Genomic DNA, 25160 nt, shown 5'->3' with positions numbered 1-25160 from the left:
ATTACGATCAGAGTTAAGTAGCAGAAAGCCAGATTTAGCCATTTAAAACACTATATTGAGAAAGCGTCGCCAGCTGCACACTTAAAACAAACTTGTTTTGCTGCTTGTCTGGAAGACCACAAATGCTAAAAGGACTGAGTTTATTTAGCACTTTTCTGGTCAAACTACCACTTATAGCACTTTACGCTGCAGCCGCATTCACACACAGTTCAGTAGGAAACTTGAGGTTGAGAGCAGGAGACGCAAGGAATTTAACACGCAACCTTCCAGTTGCAAGAGTCGACCCACTGGTTCAGACGGTCACTGTGTATTACTGGAGAGTCAATGCACAAGATGCAAAAAACAACATACATCTTGCAAAAGCATTCTTTTCAAATTTTTATCAGCTTGCAGCAGCAAACATCAATATGTTTTATTGGAGTTTGTTGTGAAAGATCAACACAAAGACATGCATAAGTATAAACAGGAAGGAAAACAATCCATAGTTAAAAAAAGAAAAACATTCAAAACTCTGAAAAATGTGGTGTACAACTGCGATCAGCCCCCTTTACTCTGATTCTCCCAAATAAAATCCTGTCTAATGTCTTCAGAGCAATCCAGCTAGTAAACAGAAGTTGAAGAGGAGTTTAAAGCAAAGCCAGGTTACTAAGCAAAACCCCAAACTTTAAGCAGAAGAGAAGAAAATGGGAGAGTTTAATAAATAGGCCACATGGTGTTTTTCTTTTTTAAGTTATTCTTTGTTCTTCCATATACTTTTATTCTTTTTCTCCCTCTCTTTTCCACTTTTTCCCAAAAATATCTGTAGAGTAATTAAAAAGCAGAAAAAATAAGTCAAAATAGAAAATAACCGCCATGATTAAAAGAAAAAAGAATATCCTAATCCACAAATTAATCAATTTCAATTTTGTTGCGGCACCAACTGATTTTGTTCTGTGTTTCATTCTTGTTTTGAATGTACCTATTTTAATGTATACCTGCTTGTTTGTTGGCTTTTTTATTTTTTTGGTTATTTTATTTTAATTGCCCTTACTCGTTTTATTATCCGTTTAATTATTTTGTAGATAAATACCCTTCCTTGCTTTTTGTCAGTTTTAAATTTTTATTGTACGCAGACTAATTGGAGAATAAAAAACAATTCAAGGATCAATCTACGATACGACTTCAGCACAACTAAAACAGAAAAACATGTAATTATGATACGATGGCTGAATAACACTCAAAAAAGTCAATTTTACATAATATTAATTTAAAACCCCCAAAATATGAAAAGGTTTAGGAGTTTGCAGTACTTTTACAGGACTCTGTGCATCTGAACTTCTTGGCTCGATACTTTAGCATAAACGTATGTCATGTTCAATAAAGCTTTGTATAAACCAATCAGACCCCAAGGCATGTCAGTCAACCAGAGTACAATGTGTAAGCACATAAAATACAGATAACATATGCAAAAATGTGTTGTTCTTTCTTGTTCACATGATTTTCAAAAAAAAAAGAAGTGTGTAGATTTGCACAGATCTGCCTAATTTAACTGCTCTCTCAATGTTTTGCCCCTTTTTCCACATGTTTCATCTCTGAATCAGATTTCTGGTGCTGATTTCTCCCCTCATCTGGTTCTGCGCTGGCTGAAAAGGGCGCAGACTGTAGAAATAAAGACTTCAATTTAATTCAGTCTTAATTTGTAAGTGACTGAGGTTTTAAGTGAAAGCTGGAGTAAAAGCTGAACACACTGTGACCCCAGAAGCTATGCATGAGTTGCTGGTTTTGTTAGAATCACAAGCCAACCACAACATTTTATAAACAAGGAAGTGGTTAAAAAAACAAAGCAAGGATCTTTTGCAGAGCTTCCAATCAGTCAAGGTCTCTCCAAGCTTGTGTGAATGTGGAGTAAAACATATCCCACAAGTCTGTGCATGTAAAGCTGTCAGCGCTCGAAGCGTTCTCCCACTGCTCACCTGCACAAGACGCAAGCCGTATTACCATTATTTTTTTAGTATTACCATAGAGACGTTCCTCCAGCAAGTTCAGATCTCTCCACACGGCGCAACAACGCTCCGCAAAGCAGTCAAACAGGTGGAGCGAGCAAAAATTTACCACACATCTGAGGGCATGTGGGCCAAACAAGCTGGCATCTAATAAAATCCTCCCAATTTTCTTCCACAAAAATAAAATTTTAAACTATTCACGTTGTTCATTTACTCTATTCTCGACTAGCCATTTAAGGATCCAGTTCATAAAAACAGACAAAACATGATGCTGGTTTTCACAAGGAGGAGACAAGATTTGAGATTTAATTTTGGAAAATCAAAGGATTCCAACTTTTTTCTTTGACTTATTCATAGATTGTGTTTTTATGCTGATCTAATTTTAATAGGCAAAGTACACACATTTTTTTTAAAACCTTTCAAATCTCCTGTCATGTCACGGTGGGTGTGCTTGGAGACTAGAAGGGCATTTGTGTTGAGCAGCAGAGTGAAAGCTAGTTAATCAACCAGTCAGTTACTTGTTAGGCTCACTGGGGGTTTTTTCTTGATGAAAAGTTCCTCACAAGTCATCTAGCTGTGCAGAGGTTTGCTAATTAACCCTTCAATAGATTCAGGTGTGTCAAATCAAGGCAACATCCTTCAGACACCACTGCTCTACAAAGAGCAGAATGCAAAAAGATGTAATACTCTGCCCAATCAGCATGTTTACATAAAAACTGCCCTGTACCAATTCATCAAAATCAAAAGAATAACAAGAAATATTATTTTTTTTTAAATGTTAGAACTGCAATATCAGGCTGAACTCAAGAGATCAAATCTTATTATTTCAAACTATTCTTAAGAAGTAACATCCATTATCCAGTGTCGATGCTATTAGAACTGAGCTGATAGTTTGGTAGATTCAGTTCGATTAGGAACATTTGTTACATTTTCAGCTAATGTGCTTCACTTTCATACTGAACTGTCAACCAAACTAAACCCTTTGAAAAATATGTTTCGCCCTCTCGCCAGTGGGGGCGCTGCACCAAGAACCATTGAAGGAAACGACATGAAGAAGAAGACACCGAGTGCAACTTTCTTCTTCACAAAAGGTAAATAAAAATTGAGTGACATCAGATTTTTTTAAGATTTCTCCATTTTTTATAAAACAGCACAAGTCATTTCTTCCACCAATACTGGACCAGCAGGATTGTTTTGGTTGTCTTTACCCAGAATGCTCTGCGCTACGGCTTCTTGTTTTTCGAGCCGTCTGCCGGCTTTAGCCAGCACAGTCACAATATTCTCAACTTTTTAAAAATTGCATCTTTCTACTCAAAATGTTGTCACACAACCCATCAAAAAGGGTGGAGATCTCTTCACTGCGTTTCTAATCAAGTGATGTTAGCTGAATCTGTCAGAACAACCAGGCAACTAAAGAACTACTTCCTTTCTTATTCCAAAATAAAAACTTTCCAACATGGAACCACTTACCTCAACAAACTAAGCTGTATTTTGACAAAAACTAAATAAGTGTTTCAAAAGAAAAGGTACTTTAATGAAAAACATGAAAATCAAGAGATCTCCTGCCACACCCCTGCAAAACACCACCGTCTACTTTCATTAGAAAGAATCAGTTCCTGTCCTAGAAAACTGAGAAGTAGCGGATACTTTTAACCTACAAGTCAGCATTAGTGAAGAACAATTTGTCATTCAAACAATCTGCGAGAATCCACCAACTTACCTGACACCAGCGAAACTCCATGGAGAGAGGCTGTTTTGTGGCTTTCATATCATTAATCTTTACCCTCAGCCTGATTACATTCCCTTTCAGAGCAAAGAAAAGCTTTTCACAACTCAAGTTTGCCACAGTCTGCAAAGTGACAACCGAGGAAAGCCTGAAGAGAATGAGGCGAGCCCAGTATCAGCTTCTGAGCTGAAGTCAAATGCCTCGCAGGCAACAATGACAAGTGTGTCAAGAATTTCTTGGAGTAATATGCAACTCTGGCATGTGTCAGCTATCCGTGGTGCACATACATACCCAGCTGAGGCTCAGTGAAGATTTCTGATGCAGATGAAATCCCTATGGACGAAGAGGCATGTCCCAAAACATGAAAGAAGTCCTGACCCGCTATACCCAAAGTACTAAGCAGCTAGAATCTACTTCACATTGACACACTGACTCTTGGGTTCAGTGAAAGCAAGAATGCAGCAGAGCTACGAAACACCACTGTGTGACTGCCTCGCCCTGGGGCACTGCAAACACACACCCATGCAGACACACTCAGAGGTGAGGGCACTCCCTTGGAGATATCAAATAGGTCCAACATCACTGTGACAAATACGAAGGAAGAGGTGCAAAGATGCTGAGAGGAGACGAAGTCTAAAAAAAAAAAAAAAAAGTAGAGCAGGTGAGCATCAAGTTATTCAGTCTCACCTGTGTCCTTCAAGTCCAACAATGTACCATCAAGGTTGTTTCACAATCTGAAGCGCAGTGTGGGAATCTTACTTTACAAGTCAGACGAAAGTAACTCCCCTCCTAAAGATTAGTTCTTACCCGTTACCTCTAATTGCAAACTGACAAGTCCAAACTTGACCGTCTCTTTTGCGATCAATCACCCATAAAAAGCCTCCTTGTTAACCACATCCACAGCAGCTTTTTCCTCTTTTTCTTACCAAAGGTCTGTATTTCATGGCTCCTGCCCAGCTCTCCTGCGATCCAGACTTACTCTCGTTCCCACTGTTCCAACGGCCTGGCTGTCAGGAATGTGGCCTCCAGCGCCGCGTCACGACCACTATTTAACCGAGAGTTTGTTTTTAGAAGCTCTCCCCTTCGTCCTGAGAGCCAGCTGCCATGGCTTCTCCTCTTACTACTGCTCTCAGGCTACGAGCGCACACCTCACTCTGCCTCCTCTTACTCCCACCGCGTTCGCCCCGTCTTCCTCTCCCTCCCTTTGGAGGAAACAGTCCCTGTGTTTTTGTGACACAGAACCCCCCCACCCCCCTCCACCCGCTCCTTTCTTTTTTCTTTCTGTAAGTATTTTCCCTTTTGCCCCCTCCTCAATCCAGTGGACAACTAGACTCTAGGGGCAAAAGATCGAAAGCATGTTCCTCATCTTCTTATCGTGTGCACAAACACACATCTGGCCCTAACCACCACTGGAGAGAAGAAAGAATGAGAGGGAAAAACTGCATGCTGATGCCACTGTGGTGAGGAGTGTGTGTTTGTGTGTTTTTCTGTGCAAGCATCCAAACTGAACCATGTTCGCCTTCTTCGGTTCCTCGACTCCACTTAAGACTTTCTACTGGCAGAAATATGGCCGTTGCTCATTGTATTTAGCAAACAAACATCCCATATACACACATGAGAATTTGGCACTGTTCAATCAGTATCGACACAAGGAGGGTAATTTGTCCAGACCAGTGCAACCTGCGCACGTACACACCCGTCCGCTGCAGATCAAAGGTCTCTGTGGTCTAATGCATCTGCTTGTTAACACTAATAACATCTGGCATCTCACAGGCAAGGGGCGTGCGCTGCTGTGAACCGAGGAGAGCTTTCACTACATTTACTGGACTACAACATGGATGTTGGCACAACCTTAGTCATCATTTAAATACAGTGTGGATTTGATAATCTTACAAGCCACTTGAAGCATTTAGTGGTTTTCTCTGTACTCCGAGAGCAACGGACAAAGTTTTGAGACTTAAAGAGTGGCGTTGGACGTATTTGACATGAAGAAAATATGTGATCAAGTTATATAAAAACAGCAAACCTTTAGCTAATGCCAGTGAGCTGGAAATGACGTGCTCTGAAACAACATTTTAAGAAAGAGGCAGAAAAGCCAGCATTGGATTCTGGTCAATACTTTTGAAAACGATTATGTCATAGTCCCACCTCTGACTCGCAAACCTGCCAGAATGTTTTATGGAGGTGGGAACTAGAGCCTGCTAGGGAAATTTCAGAAAAGTAGGTTCAGCCAAACACGTAGCCTGAAAAAGTATTCAGTCTTGATTTGAAAGTGCTTGATATGTTACAGAAAGTGGGGCGGCGGGGAAATGTGTCATACATTTCTTATACCAACTTTATTAACAGACAGATTACACACATTTTACAATAGTTTACACTAAATACCCCAAATCCCAAGATCTTTAACAAAATAGAAACAAGCTTCAGAAAAATCTGATAAACAGTGAAGTACTTTTAGAAGTTGAAGCAGCTCTTTGAGATGCAAGTATTGCTCACACTCATACTGTAATGATGACACAGTTGTGATATGTTGTGCAACCCCAATAGGTATTAACATGCATCCTGTGCGGATACAGACACACTGCAGAAGCCTCCTGCAGTATCTCTGTCAAATACAAATAAATTAAGACATAAAACATGCGTTCTTCTCTTCATGTAGATCGATATGGTTTACACTAAAGTCCACTCATCTTTTGCAGATATATATCTAGGATTCATGAGTGAATAAATGAATGTTTCCCTGAAGAAAGCTAGCCACGGCTTCCTGCTTTGATGGAACAGTAACCTGCATAAAATTGTTGTTTTAAATGGCAGAGTATGAAGATATTGCAGTGGGAGATCTCTCCATGCTCAAATGATAATTCTTGTCCTGGGAAGAGCCGTCTCATTGCTTTCTGAGCAAATCCATTTAAGCTACAATGAGGCATGGATAAAAAGGTGTGTACCATTGAGTTGATGTTGCACAATAAACTCTGTCCAGGGAAAACGTTTGCAAGAATAAACAACTTCAAAAGTTGTGTTTTCGGTTTCTCTGATTAGATCCAGCAGGATTTGGCTTGCTTTACCTTACTCTCTGAGGTAAACATCTCCTGAACAAGCTTTGTGACAGAACCAATCAGCTGCAACCTCACATCAGGAGAACCGATTAAAGCGGGACAGTCTAGTCAAAGCAGCAACAGGCAACATGTTCAAAGAGAGGAGCGCCAGCAGGAAAAGCCAAGTTTTATAGACCTCATTAAGGCGTCTCGCTTCTTTCTTGTTGGTCCGACAGAATAAGCCTCTAATCCAAACAATTAACACCTGCTTCCTTTGAATGTTGCCCTCAACATCTCACCACATGCATTTTTTAGTAAGAAGAAGCAGAAAGCGATGTGGAGAAGAAGACAGAATCTGTGGAGAGGTTTCTGTCTCTCTCAAAGCATCTCGTTTTACCTCAGTCAGCTCTAGCGAGGCAAAGTCTTCCTCAAGGTTATCCTGTTCTTGCTTTTAATTAATTTAGCTGAAGGTGCTCAGCCCCGAGGGCAAAGAGCGAGTCTCATGAGGAGGAACAAAGCCCCTTTTCAACACCGGTAAACCGAGCAAGAGATTCCATCACAACTCTTGAGAGCACCTCACAATTATTTAATTTTTAAAAGTGGAATAATTATGTAATGGGCATCGACAAATAAGGTCATGTGGAAAAATGTCACATTTTGCACATTTCTGTGCTTCCATTTGGGTCTCTACTGCTTATAAAAACAACCCAAACACTTACAAAAAAAAGACAATCAGCTGTTTTTAAGACTAGCCAATAGTTAAACCACATTAAACAGGCACTGTGCCGTTACCAGAGACGGGCAGAGCACCAAAAGATGTTTCTCTAGAAAGAGCAGCATTACAAGCCATTCAAAAAATTACTCAAGAGCAAAAAAGTATTTGGTATCGAATAACTCAACAAAACATCAATCATTTTCAATATTTAAAAATTGCATCATCAGATGGGCCAAAACATAAAAGTATGTGGAGATTTTGGTATTTTAAGGACCAAAATTAAAATAATTTATTTAAATAACAATTGCAAAGTAAAGTCAGACAAAAGAAAAAAATAATTCCCAATAAATTTATTTTAATATAAAACTTTTTGTTCTACATTTAGTAAAGTTATTCAGAGCAGAGTAACCAGAAATGTTACTAAAGTAACAGTATCAATAAAATTAATCAAGTAAAAAGTACAATACATAGTAAAAATAACCCTAAAAGTTAATTTTTTCCAAAAAGTTACAGCAGGTAAATGTAATTGAATAATTGTAACTTGTTATGACCAAACTCTGGCCATTGCCTAGCAACCCCAGCGAAGTCCACCTGTTACATAGCAACCCAAGTGGCACTCCAGTACGTTTGGTCAGCTTGTTTTACCGCTGTATGTGCACTACAATGGGTGTTGGAAAGGAAAAGTGTTTTGCTGCCGACTTATCATTCAGAAACGACTTGCTGCGTTGTTGGTTGTGTTGGAGGCTCTACTTCTGCTTATCAAAGATGTACCATTTTATAATTGCGAATCTGTTTGCAGCTATTTTCACGTGCAAGTGTAAAAGTTGAGTAAAAGCAGCAGCTCATTCTGAGAGATTTTAAAAAATAGGCAGAAATCATCAACTAAAAATGATTTTGCAGAAAAACTGTAACAAACATGTTTTGTATAGCCAATAGGCTTATCTTAACCTGTTCAAGGAAGCATAGCAGGTCACCTTTAACTCTTGTCAAACAGAAGTAAAGAGGCAGAGAAGGACAATGTTACACAGTCTAGACTCTAGCATGCCCTCTACTGGCCACCTCATGCCTTTTCTCCTCTGCAGACATTAAAGCAGCTAAAATATCTGAAACAATAACCTGTGTGCTCAGCGGTAGAAAGGGACAACAAACCCTTCATGTGGGTTATGTTGCACTCGTTCCATGCCAGTTTTATTTGACAGCCCCTTCCTCCTCCATTACCAGCACATTCAAAGCCTCTGCTGCAGGAATCTGAGTAATGCTTTCCAGACGCTCTCACTCTCTCCCTTCATGTGTGTCTCACTCTCACCACAGTGTGAGAACGCCGTGGTCAGACGGAGGGAAGCAAGCACTGATACAACACCAGATAGCGGATAACACTTGTTACACAATCAACAGATCCTGCGAGTTTCCGTCGTTCATCCCTGCCAGCCACTTCTGGCTGAGGACTGAAAAGGTGTGTGAGTGTGTGTGTTTCACGCTGAGGCAGCATATTTCAGCTACGCTGCAAGAGAGGAGGGGCTACATCTGACCACCACTATCTCACTCAGCTCTCAGACTTTAACCCTTTAATGCTATTAAACCTCCTGGCACTGGACTGAACATCCGGCAACGCAACCTCCAATACGGGGATCGTATTTGCTTAGTGTCTATTATGTGCATTTTATAACTAGAAATCTATAAAAGATGGGGCATAAAACCACTGAGAGGCTATAAATCCATGGAAACAACACAAACACTGGTTTACACCTGCCATTTGTTCCAGGGTGGAGCATTCAACCACAGCTCTGATAGCCTGGCGCTGCAGCAGGTCCATCCACTTTACAAACAAAACTTTGGTCACTCTGTCGTTAATCATTACAGGATTTTACTTTGGTCCTGGTGTGCCTTTTAAGTGAAGCCCTACTCTGATTTGCAGTTAAATACAGACACTTAACTTTAGGAAGAAAACAGTGTTTTTATTTGCATAAAAAAAAGGGGGGGGGATTGTTTTCAGGTCAGCGCATGCGATCTCAGTTCCGTGGGAAATGAGAAACGAGAGCCTGACTTTCCCCTCAAGCTCCAAGCCTCTCTCCCCATGACTTAAATTCTTCTTCTTTCCTGTTGCACTTCCTGTTCAAAGTTTGCTCAAAGTCGTCTTGGATATAAATAGCAACTTTCCGTTCTCCCCGCACTGCGGGCCCAACAAAAAAACTACAACTTGTAGAATGTGCCGTGTAATTTGATACACATCGCTCTGTCATGTTTAGCAGCTGCTAATGCGGCACTGCAACGTCACAAAGCTATAAGATTTATCTGATTCAAGGTGTCGCCTTAGCAGCCAGTACACTGTGAATATATTTCCAAATCAAAAGGACTTTATAACATCTCATCATCGACTTATTCACAAATTACAATCAGTGGTGCAATGCATCCAGTTGAGTCTTTACACACGTTGTTTACAATTAAATAAAACCAAGATGAAATGTAGTTAAGGCTGCTTTTACGGAGCAATTTACAAAATAGTCCAGTTCTACTGAAAGAAATTCATCAAACTAATAAAATGCATTTTATTGCTTAATGCAATGTGAGTCAAACATCACTGTCAGTCTTAAATTTGAAGTATGAAAAACTTTTTGTAAAGTGTAAACACAGGTGAGAAATCAATCATTTCAACTAAACTTTTAAAGATTAAAAAGAAAACGTTAACGAGATAATGGTAAATACAGCTTTTTATATTATATTTCACTTTCAGTCTTTATAGTATGGAAAAAACATATTAAAGTAGATATTTCTAATCTACTTTGTTTTTCTTCCTCGTGTCATTACTGTTCTTAATCAAAAAGTACATGCAATGTTAGCTGACAGCCCAGATTCTGTACTAACAATCACAGATACAAGTAAGGTTTTAGCAAAGACTGTCAGGTTTTCATTATAAACTAAATTAATAAGAAAATCTTCCTTCCCTTCACAATGATGCACCATTTTAAGACGGTTTATTACATATTCTAGTGAAGTTTGTGATTCTAACATCACAAAATTAGATAAATATTCAAGTGGAGCTTCTGCAAAGGGCTGTATCTACCAGAAATAACATGCTATTACCAAGTCATGAGCTTATTTTTTATGTTTATTAGTCTGTAGTGCTGCCAATGTGTTTCATTTGTATTTCTCATTTCCTCAGGTGAATTTATGCAAAGACAACAACAAGCCGTCAGTAAGATGAGCTCACTTCCTGAGTTGCATCACCAATCTGAGCACACCCTTGACTCCAAGGTTGCACAGCTCATTTTTAGCCGATGCTGTGAAGGATTCATCCTCCACAGAAAGAATGCTGATAGACACTCAGCTGAAACGTCTGTAATACAACTCCCTCACTGCTGATGAACAACACTAAATCACAATCATCTTTGGCGCCGCAGAGATTAGCCTGGAACTCAAACATCATGGTGGAGCAGTAAAGCAAATATGTTAACGTTGGCTCGTCCAGAGCTAAATCAAGATGGACAAATTAAAGATTGATCTCCTAAGCAATGATTCAGAGATGACTTCTATCCCTCTTCATTACAGCCAGACAAAAATAATCTGCAAGATATTAAACTCCTGACCTAGTGGGACCAGTTCCAACATATTTGTCTTTCCTCCAAAAACAACATATCCGATACTGACACAAGTCATGTCAAAGAAACGCATCCATACAGGGAGGAATTTTGTGGGCTGCGACGTGACGAAAGACTGTCGAGGGATCTAGTCAGAGCGCCCCTGACATTTCAATCTCAGTCTCAATCTCAATGAAAGATACAGCAAAGGAAGGAAAACGAGAAATACTGTCGTCATCAAAATTTAAGAGGAAATGTTTGGCAGTTTGTGGCCTTCTCTTTCACCCATTATGTCTGTTTCTGCTGATGCAGAAATACTCCACGGTTTTCACAAACGTTACTCTTGTACAGTAAATATTTCACAACGAGAAACTTTGAACAACAGCACTTGGAAAAAACTCAAAACCTCTCAACATTTTCTTTGTTTACTGTGCTACAACTAGAGGTTAAATACAGGAGAGCCCCATAACTTTTACATTTTCATCTGCAAAAACATTTAAATCCACATTTAGAGAACACTTTTGGCCCTTCTTTGTTGCTCAATACTTTTCTCAATGAAGGGCGTGACAATGGCCTAAAGGAGGATCAAACATGAGCTTAGCGTCAACAAATCACAGAATGAGGAAACAATGTTTACTCTTGAAGCGTTAAATACATAAATATATCCTACATTTCTGGACAGAAGGGAGAAAAGAGATCCTGAACTGACACAGGAGAGTAAAACACTGGAAATGCATGGCAGCTGTGATGTCAGAGCAAAAGTATGTGAGCCATGGGGGCGGCAAGCGAGAGATGGAGAGAGCCGGAGAGAGAAGTGTAGAAGAAGAACAGGAAGAAGCAGGAAGCTGGTTACACATGGTGAAAGTGTGACCTTAAAAAAAAAAAAAAACTTGAGTCAGTGAATGAGTGTGTTTGTATTCTCTGAGATGACTAGCGGCTCTGACAGGCTGAAGAGATCCAGGCATATATTGACACAAGGGGGTTCCCAGGAGGCCAATTCGCTCAAACTGGCCAGCCACCCACTAGGCCTGCCTCTCTTCAAGGCCCTGATGGTGTGGATTCAGTGACAAACCACAGTGGGTGTGTTGGTGTGCACCAGACCGTAGCAAAGCGAGATTCTGGCACAGCAACACTTAAGTGACAGGAAAAGAGAGCAGCTGGCTTAAAAATAAGTAAATGAAGGAAACTGGGCTGCTGTTTTTTTCTTCCTCTTTTCAGTTCACACACCAAATATGGAGACGCTCTGTGTCCTTCGCACTTAAACACACCCACTTTTCCACTGTGGCAGCACTTTGGTCATGAAGGCATTTCCTAAGGTTTCCCATGTCTATCATAGAGGAGGAATCCATACGCTGAAGTACAGGAACGTGTTAGCAGAGGATCTGAGTAGAGAGCGTTAGCATACAATCAGAAATACAGTTTTTAGCACCTTTGGAGTCCAGACAGGCGCTACACAAGGTTAGAGTTTGAAGCTCTGATACAAGCCTGTGCATGCATGTAAGAATGAAGCAGAGCAAGAGTTAGCATCAGTCAAGAGCCACATGCTAATGGGATTTAATCAGAGTCAACACCTGCAGGATGGCTGGAAAACATGGAGAAATTATATCAGGAATAATCAGATTGCAGTTATACGATCCTAAATATCCACCATAATGACACTCTGAAGCAGGGCAGGGTAATCTAATCAGGGAATGTGGATCTTTTGAGGTGAGGTGCTACATAATTAGCAGGCTGGTAACTCAGTATCAGCCCCAGTCAATCATTAGTTACGCTTACGCTTCATGATTTAAAGTCCACATTCTCCAGCAAAAAACACCACCAAATGATGAACAATGCTACCAGTCAAGAGTCAAGACCTTAATGTGGACCAAGTTATAAGTTATTATCCAACTTTTTCACTTTTTAAAATGTTTTTATTAAGACTTAAGAACCAGAACCAAACAAGAAGAAGCAACATTCAGTTTTTATGCCCCTCTAATCTGGAAAAAACCTCCAGAAAACTAACATTTTTGGATTTTTATTTCCTTTAAATCAGTTGCCTTTGATTGATAATAACTGGAACATCATAAACTGTATTCTACCCGTTACTGTTTTTCCTCATTTTTTGCTTTTTTTTTTTAATTGCCTTGTCGCTGAAAATGTACCGGTAATATTAAAATAAAATTGACTTGTCATCTCAGTCATAGTTTATCATAAATACAAGAATTGAATTTCACTCAACAATATCTCACTTCTTTGCCATCTTTCACACCTGAGCTGCAGCTCCTCCATACCAACTGAAAACCTTCAAGACTTTGAAATTATGTAAAAACTACATTTTTAATACATTTTTCTATTCCGAATTTTACAATGCCCGTTTTTAAAGAACTTTATTTTACTTTAATTTCCAACATCATTTATCAGAAAATGTAAATAGGAATCTGTTTATATTATTGTTTGAGTCTTTTATCTGAAGCCCTTGTTATGTATCAGATTTCTAAGGCAAAAATTATTTCAAAAACAGATTTAGCATTGAGAGTAGCTTTTCTAAACAGCCTGTCAATTAAAGGATATCTACACCGAGGAGCAGAACGAGGAATTCATAACAGGCAGATAAATTATTTCAGCTGCAGGGCAGGTGAAGACTTGTTGAGCATTTTCTCAACTCTCATTCCACCATTTTTTCCCCCCCAAATAAAGTTTGCATCCGTTCAGCTACTCTGCAGATATTCCTACATCTAAATCTCATAGATTGTAGACGTCGCCCTCCTGGTTGTATTAACATCCATCAAGATTTAGTTGTGCTGATGATTAGAGTCGTGCTGACAGATTTATCACAACAGAGCCTAATAAATTAACACAATGGATATATCATGTTGTGTTCATGAACTGGGTTTTCGCTCATACACAGACGCTGTTCGGCTGGTTCCTGTGCCAGTTTATGTTATGTTGGCTGTAGACAAAAGTTTAGGCTGAAATGAATCAGGAAATGTACGATCAGATTTGACTAACTCCATGAAAATTGGACATGTCAACATGTTTCCAAGTTACTGTATCTGTATGGCATTGTACAGACAGAGCTGCTAGGTTCCCAAACAGTGAATGTCCTGTTTACTCTGACCACTTCCTTCAAGTTAATTAGGCTTTATTCACAGTAGGGACAAAACAAAACCAGATGATGATGACTAATGAAAACATCGTAAAAGCTGGTCTATTTCCTTCCCTCACACTGGGAATCCCACTAATATCGCTCTCTTTCCTTTTTCTTCAAATGTAAATGAGATCAGCACTGCTGATCCAACCAGGAAAAAGGTGACGCACACCCTCTGTTGGAGCTGTGCTTCAAACCTGTAAACAGTCCTGCACTTTATTTTTATCTGGTTAAATATAGGCTCCATGATAAAAATAAAAACAAAAATAAACAGGAGAATCTACAGAAACACACTGTTAAGATTTGAAAAATAAATGCACTTATAAAATATCTGGTGACTAGAAGAGGTTGAATTTAAGATGATCTTTATTGATCTTTCTTTGTATCGTCATACTTTAATAAACTAACATTTAAAAATGTTCTCCTCTCCCGCTTCATCCATCATTGTTACAAGTACAAAAATCTTCCCTTCGGCCCGTGAGCTGCGGCGTTTACACCAGACCCGTCCTTCAAATCAGGGGAAAAGACGAATGAATTTGGGCACAATTATAGAAATCTTTGGAATTGGGCAGCCTTGGTTGCATTGCTGTAACTCCATCAGTCTTCAAAGCTTGCAACCCCTGATTTTTGGCAAACCCTAGAGCTGTGCATGAAAAGGTCATTCCAACAACAATCTTCAGAGTGGAAGGAGACTTTAAGGTAATGATGGTTTTTCTACAGCCTTCAAACCTCATATTTGAGGTTTGAGAGAGCAAGGAGGAGTAAGACCTGAAGCAGATATGAGGAAGGTTGAACAAAGTGCAGCACAGTTGCTCTGCTAAGTCTTCTCATGGTGTCCTTTTCCACCTTTGAACATGCTGAATGTGGAACAACTGAAGTTAAATCTGTAAGGAATATACATGAAGATGAATGTTTCAGTAATATAAGATGCTAAAGAAACCTTAAAATGTCAGCAGTGGTAGTTTAATGCTTTGGTGAAAAATATAAGAACCTCAGTTTTGATTATCTTTATTGGCAGGAAGGCTGGATAAAAAAAAAACTTCTCATAAATACTCCTATGTTACAGTTCTTCAAGAGAAATTGAATCTGTTGAAATGTGCATCAATCAGTCGCAGTTTTACAAAACCCTCCATCCATCCATCCATCCATCCATTTTCTGCCGCTTATCCGGGGTCGGGTCGCGGGGGAGGAGGCCCAGACTTCCCTCTCTCCAGCCACTTCTTCCAGCTCTTCCGGGGGAATCCCAAGGCATTCCCAGGCCAGCCAAGAGACATAGTCCTGGGTCTTCCCCGAGGCCTCCTCCGGGTGGGACGTGCCCGAAACACCTCACCAGGGCGGCGTCCAGGAGGCATCCTGACCAGATGCCCAAGCCACCTCAACTGGCTCCTCTCAACGTGGAGGAGCAGCGGCTCTACTCTGAGTCCCTCCCAGATGACCGAGCTTCTCACCCTATCTCTAAGGGAGAGCTCAGCCACCCTACAGAGGAAACCCCTTTCGGCCGCTTGTATCTGTGATCTCGTTCTTTCGGTCATGACCCAAAGCTCATGACCATAGATGAGGGTTGGGAACGTAGATCGACCGGTAAATCGAGAACTTCGCTTTTTGACTCAGCTCTCTCTTCACCACGACGGACCGGTACAACACCCGCTTTACGGCAGACGCTGCCCCAATCCGCCTGTCGATCTCCCGCTCCCTTCTTCCCTCATTCGTGAACATGATCCCCAGATACTTAAACTTTTGTAAACTGGGTTTACAAAACCCAGCGATCTGAAATCAGCCACAACCCTCTGATTGCTGCATCTCTAATTTGAAAGTGTGCCATATAGGAAGACGGCTCCTCTGAGGCCATCGGTTTCTAATTAAAATGCAGTTGCACTCGACCTAAAGCTGACAGGAGTGGAAATTTATGCGTGAACAGCTTAAATGGAGAAACTTAACACAGACCTCCTCCCTACATAAGAAGATGGCTCAGCAATTTGATCATGCAGGCTTTGTTGCCACATCTCCATCTGAATCCTCAACACACACACACAGTTTCACAGAAACACACTTCATTCTGAGATATGCATCACACCCATTTATAAATGCAGCATTTAACCTTTCGCTTTTACTTTTTGTTTGCACTCTGCAACTCGTAGTTAACCTAAAATTAATCAGAAAACACACACGCACAAACACACACACACGCACACACACACACACAAACGCTGTGTGTCTGAACTTCAGTTCAGGATGCAGCAGGTCATTTGGTTAGAGTCACCCAGCAGTGACCAGACCGCTACTCAGTCCTGGACACAGACAAACACCTTGAAGTCATCACCATGATAACGATAAGACCGCCGGCAGACGTTGGTTATATAAAAACAAACATGGAGACAGGGAGGAGCAACATGGTGGGGAGGGGATGTGCTCAGATCCAAGACAGCTTCTGCAACACAAATTATGCAAATAATCATTTATGATAAGCCAGTAGAAAATTTTATGGGAAAGTGGGATGGAGAAATTGATGGGGAAATGTTTTAGGAGGTTCAGCTATGATGTCATATATAGAGCCTCATTTAAAATGACGCTGACTGATCATTAGAGGCTTGTTTAATTGAGAATACCAATTCAAAAAGTGAAGGTGGTCTGACGATTACACGTAAACGATCTGACGAGCGGTGGCATTTATTTTCGACATTTGGAGTTAAAGTGGAGTTTTCTGCACTGCCACACTCACAGTGGCTAAATCCCACTGGGCAGAGATCTGAACAAACAGCTGCTCCACCTCTCCTGAAGAGCAGGATTCTCCAACTCTCTGCCTCACACACACACCCACCCACCCACACACACACACACACCGAAACCACCAAGGAAACACCGAGCAGAACCACCGGTCCATGTTGGACACCAAGCAAAGACTTCCGAGTTTGGGGTGGGAGACATGGACTTAACAATTTATCACAATATTTTGTGATAATATTATGAAGCAATAAAAGCGATAATTAACCATTTATTACTTTTTGGATGACACAACAACCATAGCCTCACACAAACAAACACTGTTCCCATTTGAAAACTGTTTTTTTAGGACACCAGTCACAAAGATGTGTGATTTATATCACTAAACTGCGCAGAGACTTCATTTAATCATGTTTTCAAATTAACTGATATTTATTGACGCTGTCGTGGAGAAAAAACACTTCAGAAAATAGAACAAATAACATTTCAGTAAGTTAACATTAATTAACATTTCTTAAAGATAGAATAAAGGCCCAGCCTATTCAAATATCTGTAGAGTGGGACAGCAATTTCTTTATCCACAAATATTAACCCAGAAATTTTTCAACATTTCCATGAATTTAAAAGTGTAGAAGGCAGGGAATGTCAATAGCAGCATTTGATAGAAAACATAGTAACAGCAGCACCGTCCGGTGTGGTTGACAATCATTTACCAGCTGTGGAGAAACACACCCGAAATTTGGCATACTTTAAAATTTACATTTAACCATCTATATATTTAGGGTAGATTTATAGTTTGTAAAAGTCAAAGCCTTTAAAGATGTACTGACATTAGAGAAAGTCCATGTGGTTTCATACAAGGAAGGAAGGAAGGCTAATTTGTCAATGTGGGCTTCACTGGTGATGAGACAAACCAAAAAAAAACACAAAAATATGTTTCCAACACACCTATTAACAAGACTGAGTGTATGGAGAAGTCCTCTGCACTCACACTCTGTTTTTAGGTCAAATACAGACGGAAGAGCATAAAAAGAAAGAGCACAGCTTCAAAGCCCACAGCAGCCTGGGCTCTGAGTCACTCCAATGGACTCCAGATGAAGGTGAAAACGATTAGATGGGAATTCTGCACATCAACCTTCTGTGCCATATTAGGTTAATAGCTTTAGGGCCAATAAATGCTACAATGTGTGCAAAACTTCCACGTTCTTCAGCAAACAGCTTGATGAGACAAAGAATGAACGATTAGATGCTCCACACTCCATTTCTTCACATGGGACTCGTCTTTGCTTTCAAGACACAAAAATGTTTCCTTTCAAACTAGGGCCAGAATTTGCATTAATTAATTAATTACAGATATTCCAATGCCTTAACATTTTTAATGCAATCAATTGATGTTTTTGTTTCTCTTGCAGGATAAGTTTCCAGCCAGAACTTTTAAATACGAGCGTTTCTGGTACGGCCGCAAAGCAAAACGACGGACGACAAAATGATTTGATGGAACGCTGGAGAAAAGAAGCTACTTAACCCCAAAATGGCATCGAAATGCTAAACATGCTGCAGCAGCACAGACATACCCAACGCTAATGTTAGCATCTGCAGTCCGCATTTCTAAAGTAGTATTTTTTCTAAATAGCTACATCAGGTGTTCCTGAGACACGTGAAAGCAGAATGGATACAACGGCACTTTGCACCACCCTTAAGGGTTGAATTACTTAAATAACACATTAAAAATCATAAATATATTTGTTGTCGATTTATCCAACAATTTAGCAGCAAAATTGCTTTGTTAATAGAAAATGTTGCTCATTTTGTCGCTAGTTTTTGATTAAAATGTGATTAAGTTACAGTTTCCTCAGTTATCTAATATTAAATCGAGTCCCATCAAAACGTCCAACACTTTGTGGCATTCTACCTGTGTGTCCAGCGGCTCCAACTCTGCTGCCATGTGGCTCCTTTATTTACTCAGTCCACCTCATTCTCTGCAGGCCCAGGGCCACACCTGCCTCCACTTATGTTTGTTTTATCCAAAGACTTGGTTAAAGGTTAACAAAGAGGCTCTGAACGAGAGACAAAGCTGTAACCAAGGACCGTAACCATTGTCTCCCACAGCAAAGCAATGGAAAACACACCCACTAAAGTACACCGCACTCTACTGTAGGAGTATCGCCTTAAGCTGATCCACACAGCTGAATTTGCCAATATTTGTTGCTGTGAGCTAAACATGAATTGTTTTAAGCTACTCAATAATGTCCATGTGATAATCTATTGATTTCCTGCTTTAGTCAAATAATTAGCCGGAGTCATCACCAAGCAAATCAGCATGGAACAAGATACGACCATTTCAGCAGTTAATGCAGAGTCACAGATGGGTAGCTGATGGATTTTACTTTTAGGAATCCAAAATTTCCAAATATTTTGCCTCATGTGACTCAAAACTCCGGCTTTATCTTTTTAAATAACCGGAATATGGTTGGCTTTGTTGGTGATCAATAAAAAACCAGGTTAAAAAGGGCTTCATCTTTGTGACTTTATGTCAGAACTGTTTTTTGAAAGAGGCTATTAAACTTTCAGGAAGAAATGTTTGAAGCCTACCCCCATGTCAAGTGACATGCATCCAACATAAACATAATTTATGTTTGTAACTCAGCTACTTATGATTTTACACTTATAACCATTACAAACTGACATTTAAAATTAGAACAATTAATTATTATTTTTTTTACAACAGAAATGAGGCATTAATGTAAAGTATAATTAATATCTGCTTAAATGTTACGGTACTTTTAATCTGGTAAATGAGACTCACAAAGACATATATTCTTATTTATTGAATATGATTGTATCTTATTCTGAGGCTCCAAATGTGTTCCACTCTACAAATAATTTACATCTCTAGCTAATTTTGAGAAACTCAGACATCTAAAAGATATCAAGGAGCTTAATAAGATGCCTAAAAGGCATAATAAGCAAACACAAATGCAACCTAATATAAAGCCGAACTACTTTCTACAATAGCATTCATTATGAGATGCTTTTTAAGTAGTAAAAAAAATAAACATCTTATCTGACTTTGTAGTGTCATAAAGGCCTTTTCCAAGGACTGAATCAAGTTTACTTTTTCATTCTTTCTCAACTTCAACATGAACCATGCCCATGTTTGTTTAAACTGTATACGAGGGAGCTCAATTCTGCTAAATTCAAACAATCATATGAGCTCCAGAGGCATTCATCAATGAAATACAAGCAAACAAGGACACGCCATACAAAGCTTTGTTTCAACAAGGACTCAGATTTGCCTTTGGTGTCATATCACAGTAATTACCAGGTAACCAGGTGTGTCTCAGCACAGAGTGTATAGATTTGGATTTGAGGTCACGGCAAGAATGACATCAGATCAGCTAAGCTGAGAAAAAGAGTCAAGTAAAGTAGAATAATCTGCAGATGAAAACAAAACTGCCAAGTCTTAAATGCTGCTCTGAATTAGGAACAAGTCCAACAATAGAAAGGTGAAAATTTTAAAAGGTGACCCATTATGTTTCATTGAGCAGGTTAGGATAGATCTATATGCTACACAAAACATGTTCATTATACTTTTTGCACAAAATAATTCTTAGATAATGAGATTTCAGTCTGCTTCTGCTCGTTTTAAGATGTTTTCATGCATCTTGTCACTTTAAATCCAAATAAGCTGCTGCTGGCCACACTCCACGTTTACACTCATACATAAAAATGGCTGCAAGCAGATGTGCGATTGTACAATTATATATCTTTGAAAAGCAGAAGTAGAACCTCCTGCACAGTCAAGAAGAATGAAAAAAGAATGTCAACAACTCGTTTTTTCCAGCAGCCATTATACAGCGCATACAGCAGTAAATTAAGCTGACCAAATGTGCTGGAGCTCCACCTGGGTTGCTAGGTGATGGGCTGGGCTCAGCTGAGGTTGCTAAGTAACAGCAATTGTGACTTAACATTCAGGAGGTTTTTGAAATGGCTTATTTTCCAGACACTAAAAAACTTCTTGCCAAAAATCCAGCTGGGTTGGGGTATGGCTGTTTTTAGAAACAGGTGAGACCCACATAGAAGTACAAATGATCCAAAATGTTAATTTTTATAATAGGTCCCCTTTAAGTTCCTAAAAAGCTAGGAGCTGGTTCTGACCAACATGATTTATGTGAATAAACAAACTGCTTTTATTCCTGAGACCACCTATGCTCTCTATGCATGAGAAGCAGCACCTCAATACAATGACGCACCTCAAGATGTATTTAAATAAACATCTTTTATTGTGCATGGATTAATGTTGGAAGCTATGCTGACTGCACAGTCACACTCTCATGACACGGTAAAATAAGTCCAAGGTTTAAAAGAAAAATACAGGATTTTAACCAAACACATCCTTCAAACAATCTCAGAGCTCTTCTCTGCCAGGCCTGGCAGCAAGTACATGCAAAGCACAAGACCAGATGAAACGGGATTACCAGTTATCTTGTTTGATAGGGGTTAATCTGGGTGCAGGTGAAGGTGTGAGTACAACCGAGCAGGATTATGAAGTGGCTTGGTCAGCAGTGGTGCATGTGAACATGAATGAGCAGTTCTGTCCTCAGATGACGCAGAGCCGTGCAAAATGTGAAGCAGGTTATCGAGGTTCAGGAAATCTGTCCCTCGACAAGACTTTAAACACCGCTGATGATGCTGTGGTCAGTCAGAAACCCAAAGACTGACTTTATGACACATAAAGTGAGCTGTGTTGGCTGAATCTCTTGGCTCAGTTAAAAGATGTTACTTTAAAACCAAGACAAACAGGAGAAAAAAATGAAAAACTCCATTATTTTTGGAGGCACGGAAAGGGCATTCCGGGTCGTTCAAGGACCTCCCACCTCTTCCAGCTCATGTCCAAAAATGGCAGTGAATCTGACGTGGGTTTTGACTCATATCCAGGGTGTTTTCCAGTCTCTAAGCAGTCCAGACTATAAAAGCAGAGGGAAAAAGGACGAGTACCTCTCACCGTTTGTTCCCAGCAGTGCGGTGCTCACACTGTACTAAGTCGGCTGCTTTTTGCCACAGCAGCATGGGACACTCTGTACAACCTACTCGTCATTTCTCAGGTAACAGAGATGCTAAGCTACCTCAGATACGCCCCTCTAATTGCTGCCATTCTACTGAAATGCTTTGCAGAAGTTCCCACACATTGCATCTGCAAAACACAGACCTTCAGCAATACTAAAAACAGTCCAACAGTTATTGCACCTTCACCTTTTTAACCAAAATAAAAAAGTACATTTGACTCATATAATCCTTACATTTTAATACAGCACCTTACAAAAGCAAATTACATCAATATTTCTGCTGATGTTGAAAAATCTGCTCTGAGTTTTCTGTAAAGAGATGCTGAAGTTATTATAATGAACCCAGAATGCCTTTCTCTGTCTCCAACTGTCTCTGCCAAGGTTCAAGTCGATTGACATTTCCCTCCAACACATTCCCATTTCAAGGTCTGACTCAGTTTCTGAGCAGCAGCCGTCATGTAAACCGTCTCCCACACATACCATCAGCATCGCTCACTCAGCTATGTTTTATCCACTTAATGGAATCGCAGTCTAACCTGATCTGATACGTCTCATGTTGCATTCCCCAGATTTCTCTCACAGGAAGCATTAAATCAGTCCACAGACATCAGATCATCACTGTGAAAAATAGAAAATTTGTTCATCCCTCTTTACTGCTTTACTGAATAAGAAATTGAGCATGCGTCATGTTTAGAAAAAGTAGCATTTCTAGAACATTTTGATGAGAAAGCAAAACTGAAGGGAGATTTTCCAGATTTGGCCAACATGCTCTAACCCTCCATGTATCAATAAATCAATCAAAAGATTGACTTTCAGCTCCAATTGCATTAGGTTCCCATCTGTCTTACTTCTGGGTCAGATTAATCTCAGCTTTTCATTATGAAAGGTCCAAACTCCTGAATGAATCTTGGTTCTTGAGTTGTAACTGTAAATGAGGCATACAGTCATGGGAAAAAACAGCAACTGCCAACACAGCTCCAGGAACAACTAATTCCATCTTTGCTTACGATCTGTAAGAGAAAGTAGCAGCGATGTTCTGGGAATCAAAGCAACTGGTTAGCTTATTATCAGTAAGTGTAGCCACATTTCCAAAAGCCAGGGTTTGTAAACAGTGCCAAGATGGATATCAGCAATGACGCAAGAGATGATGACCAGCAAATTCACTCCAAGGTTGGACAGCGCAGAGAGCAGCAGGTGCAAAACGCCTAAAGCTCCTTTTCAGACTCTACAAGCCTATGTTGGCATGTTCATGTAAAAGTTTGATGACAAAAATAGAAAACAAAAAACACAAATATGGCGTGTCTAAAACAGCTGATCACAGGATGAGCAGAGGTATTTTTCAGCAAAGTTTTTGCTGAAAACGAACCACACAACCTCTTGATTAATCTGCTTTGGGCAGATAAAAACTAAATGATTGAAGAAAACCAGCCCCGTTTAATCCGCGTTAGTTGAACTCTAGTTTGTTAGTGTAGAAAGTCCGGTTCATTTGGGGAGATGTGAATGTGTAATCAAACTGCGATGTGGACGAAAAAAAGTGAACTCTGGTGCACCTGCAAACCTCGGTCTCAGTTCAGTTGAAGAGAACTCTGGCACGGTTCAAATGCACATGTGGATGCAAGCGGGACCTGAGTCCGCTTCAGAAGCAGGAACCACACTACAGCACAGGGCATTCTGGGTAAATACAGCCAGAATGTTTAACAAAACCTTTGTTAGTAAACTACAAAAAAAGTTAATTTACCAACTACAAAAGAAAAATGGTACAACCACTAACATTTGACACTACTCCATTTTAGTTTACATTTTGAGAAGAATTTCAAATTCTTTTTCAAAGAGTTTGAAAGCAAACCGCACTAGCTGAAAACACAGCAAATGTTGCAGCTTTGGTCAAATTGCATCTGCCAACCTTTTGGGTGTGAAAACGGCTGAAAAATAAAACAATCTAGATTTGCAATGGACCAGTGATATCTCAGACCTCAATACGAGTAAACTTTAATCTACATTTTAGGTCACTGAAGAGGAAATAACCCACCCTGACTGTTTCCTAAAGCACAGCACAGGTAGTAAATGTGCTTATGCGAGTCCGTTTTTCCTGTTGCAGAGGTGATGATGCTGATCTTTCTAACGGCCAATCGGTTGGGTGTGTCCTGTGGGAAACTGTCAGGATCCACCTGATGAATAGCTGACACCACGTTACCATGGAAAGACCTTCAACCTGTCAACGGCAAGTCGCACTTCCCTGAAAACAAAGCACACGTTCCCTTTGAAGCACTTTCTATGTACTTGTAGTTCACAACTGGATTTAGTTTTTTGTACAAAATTTCCTAAGATGGTTTGTAATAAAATAAATCTGCCGTGAAATGTTCTTCTGCGGAGAAATGGAAGACTAGAGTTTGATCAGATAAACAGTCCAAAGCATGCCAGGACCAGTCTACTCACATTTTTACCCCACCCTTTGAATGCCCTTTAAGTGTAAAATGAGAATGTGGGGAAGGTAAATGTAGGGACATTTGTTCTCGTCTATCTATAGTACTTTTGTATTTACCCCCTTACAGACTTCTTCTGTTTTTGCTCTTGTTTTCCAACAACAAACTAATTTAAATACCACATAAAGATAAGCCGAGTAAAAACAGAAAGCATTTTTTAAATTATCACTTTTATTAGTGATTATATGAAATCTATTCAAACCAATCTGGCACTGTGTAAAGAAAAAATAATTACTTTCTAAACCTATTAACAGGTTGTTCCACCATTGTGATGAGTTTGTGTTAACTGTTAAAGAGTGTTTTATTTCTAGCATGAAGAAAACCCACCAGCATCTCAATTATATTTAAGTCCATACTTTGACTAGGGCACAACAAACTTGTTTTTTCCCCCTTTGCATTCAGAGTTGAACTTGCAGGTTTTTGTCGGACCTTCTTAAGGATTTTACTCCAAAATCCTGGAGTAACTTCGGGAGACTGGCTACTTCTTTGAAGGTTCACCACTGTCCCATGTTTTTTTGTTTTTTTTCTTCCTTTAAAGATACAGTAACTGTCGTTATTGTGGTTCTCTGAAGTCGCCACTGACAGATGTCTCTGTAGCTCTGGGCATCATCTGTTGGTTCTGTTTACTGGGTTGTTTATAATTCTGCAGCGTCAACAAGAATCATGCCTGGGTTTGGCTGGCAAAACTGAATCAAAACATTTTCACTAATGATTTAACACATGGTGC

General features: G+C 39.8%; 1 protein-coding gene across 6 annotated transcripts in view; it reads right to left on the bottom strand.

Moving 5' to 3' along the window:
* Positions 1-25160, bottom strand: part of LOC103474896 (unconventional myosin-Ic) — a 59266-nt gene that overhangs the window by 27360 nt on the left and 6746 nt on the right. The window contains exon 1 of one of the 6 annotated variants that reach the window (XM_017308368.2): positions 4635-4834. The exons of 3 other annotated variants lie outside the window; for them this stretch is intronic. In XM_017308368.2, the coding sequence (XP_017163857.1) occupies positions 4635-4652 (18 nt within the window). In that variant the 5' untranslated portion in view covers positions 4653-4834. Of the gene's footprint in view, positions 1-3702; positions 3822-3999; positions 4131-4634; positions 4835-25160 lie in introns of those variants that run through there. 2 more of the 6 variants (XM_017308371.2, XM_081614407.1) reach the window with 2 other exon arrangements.

Source organism: Poecilia reticulata, chromosome 13 (genome assembly GCF_904066995.2).
Source record: "Poecilia reticulata chromosome 13, P_reticulata-male-v2, whole genome shotgun sequence".
Classification (NCBI taxonomy): Eukaryota; Metazoa; Chordata; class Actinopteri; order Cyprinodontiformes; family Poeciliidae; genus Poecilia; species Poecilia reticulata.
This window is presented reverse-complemented; position numbering and strand designations above follow the sequence as displayed.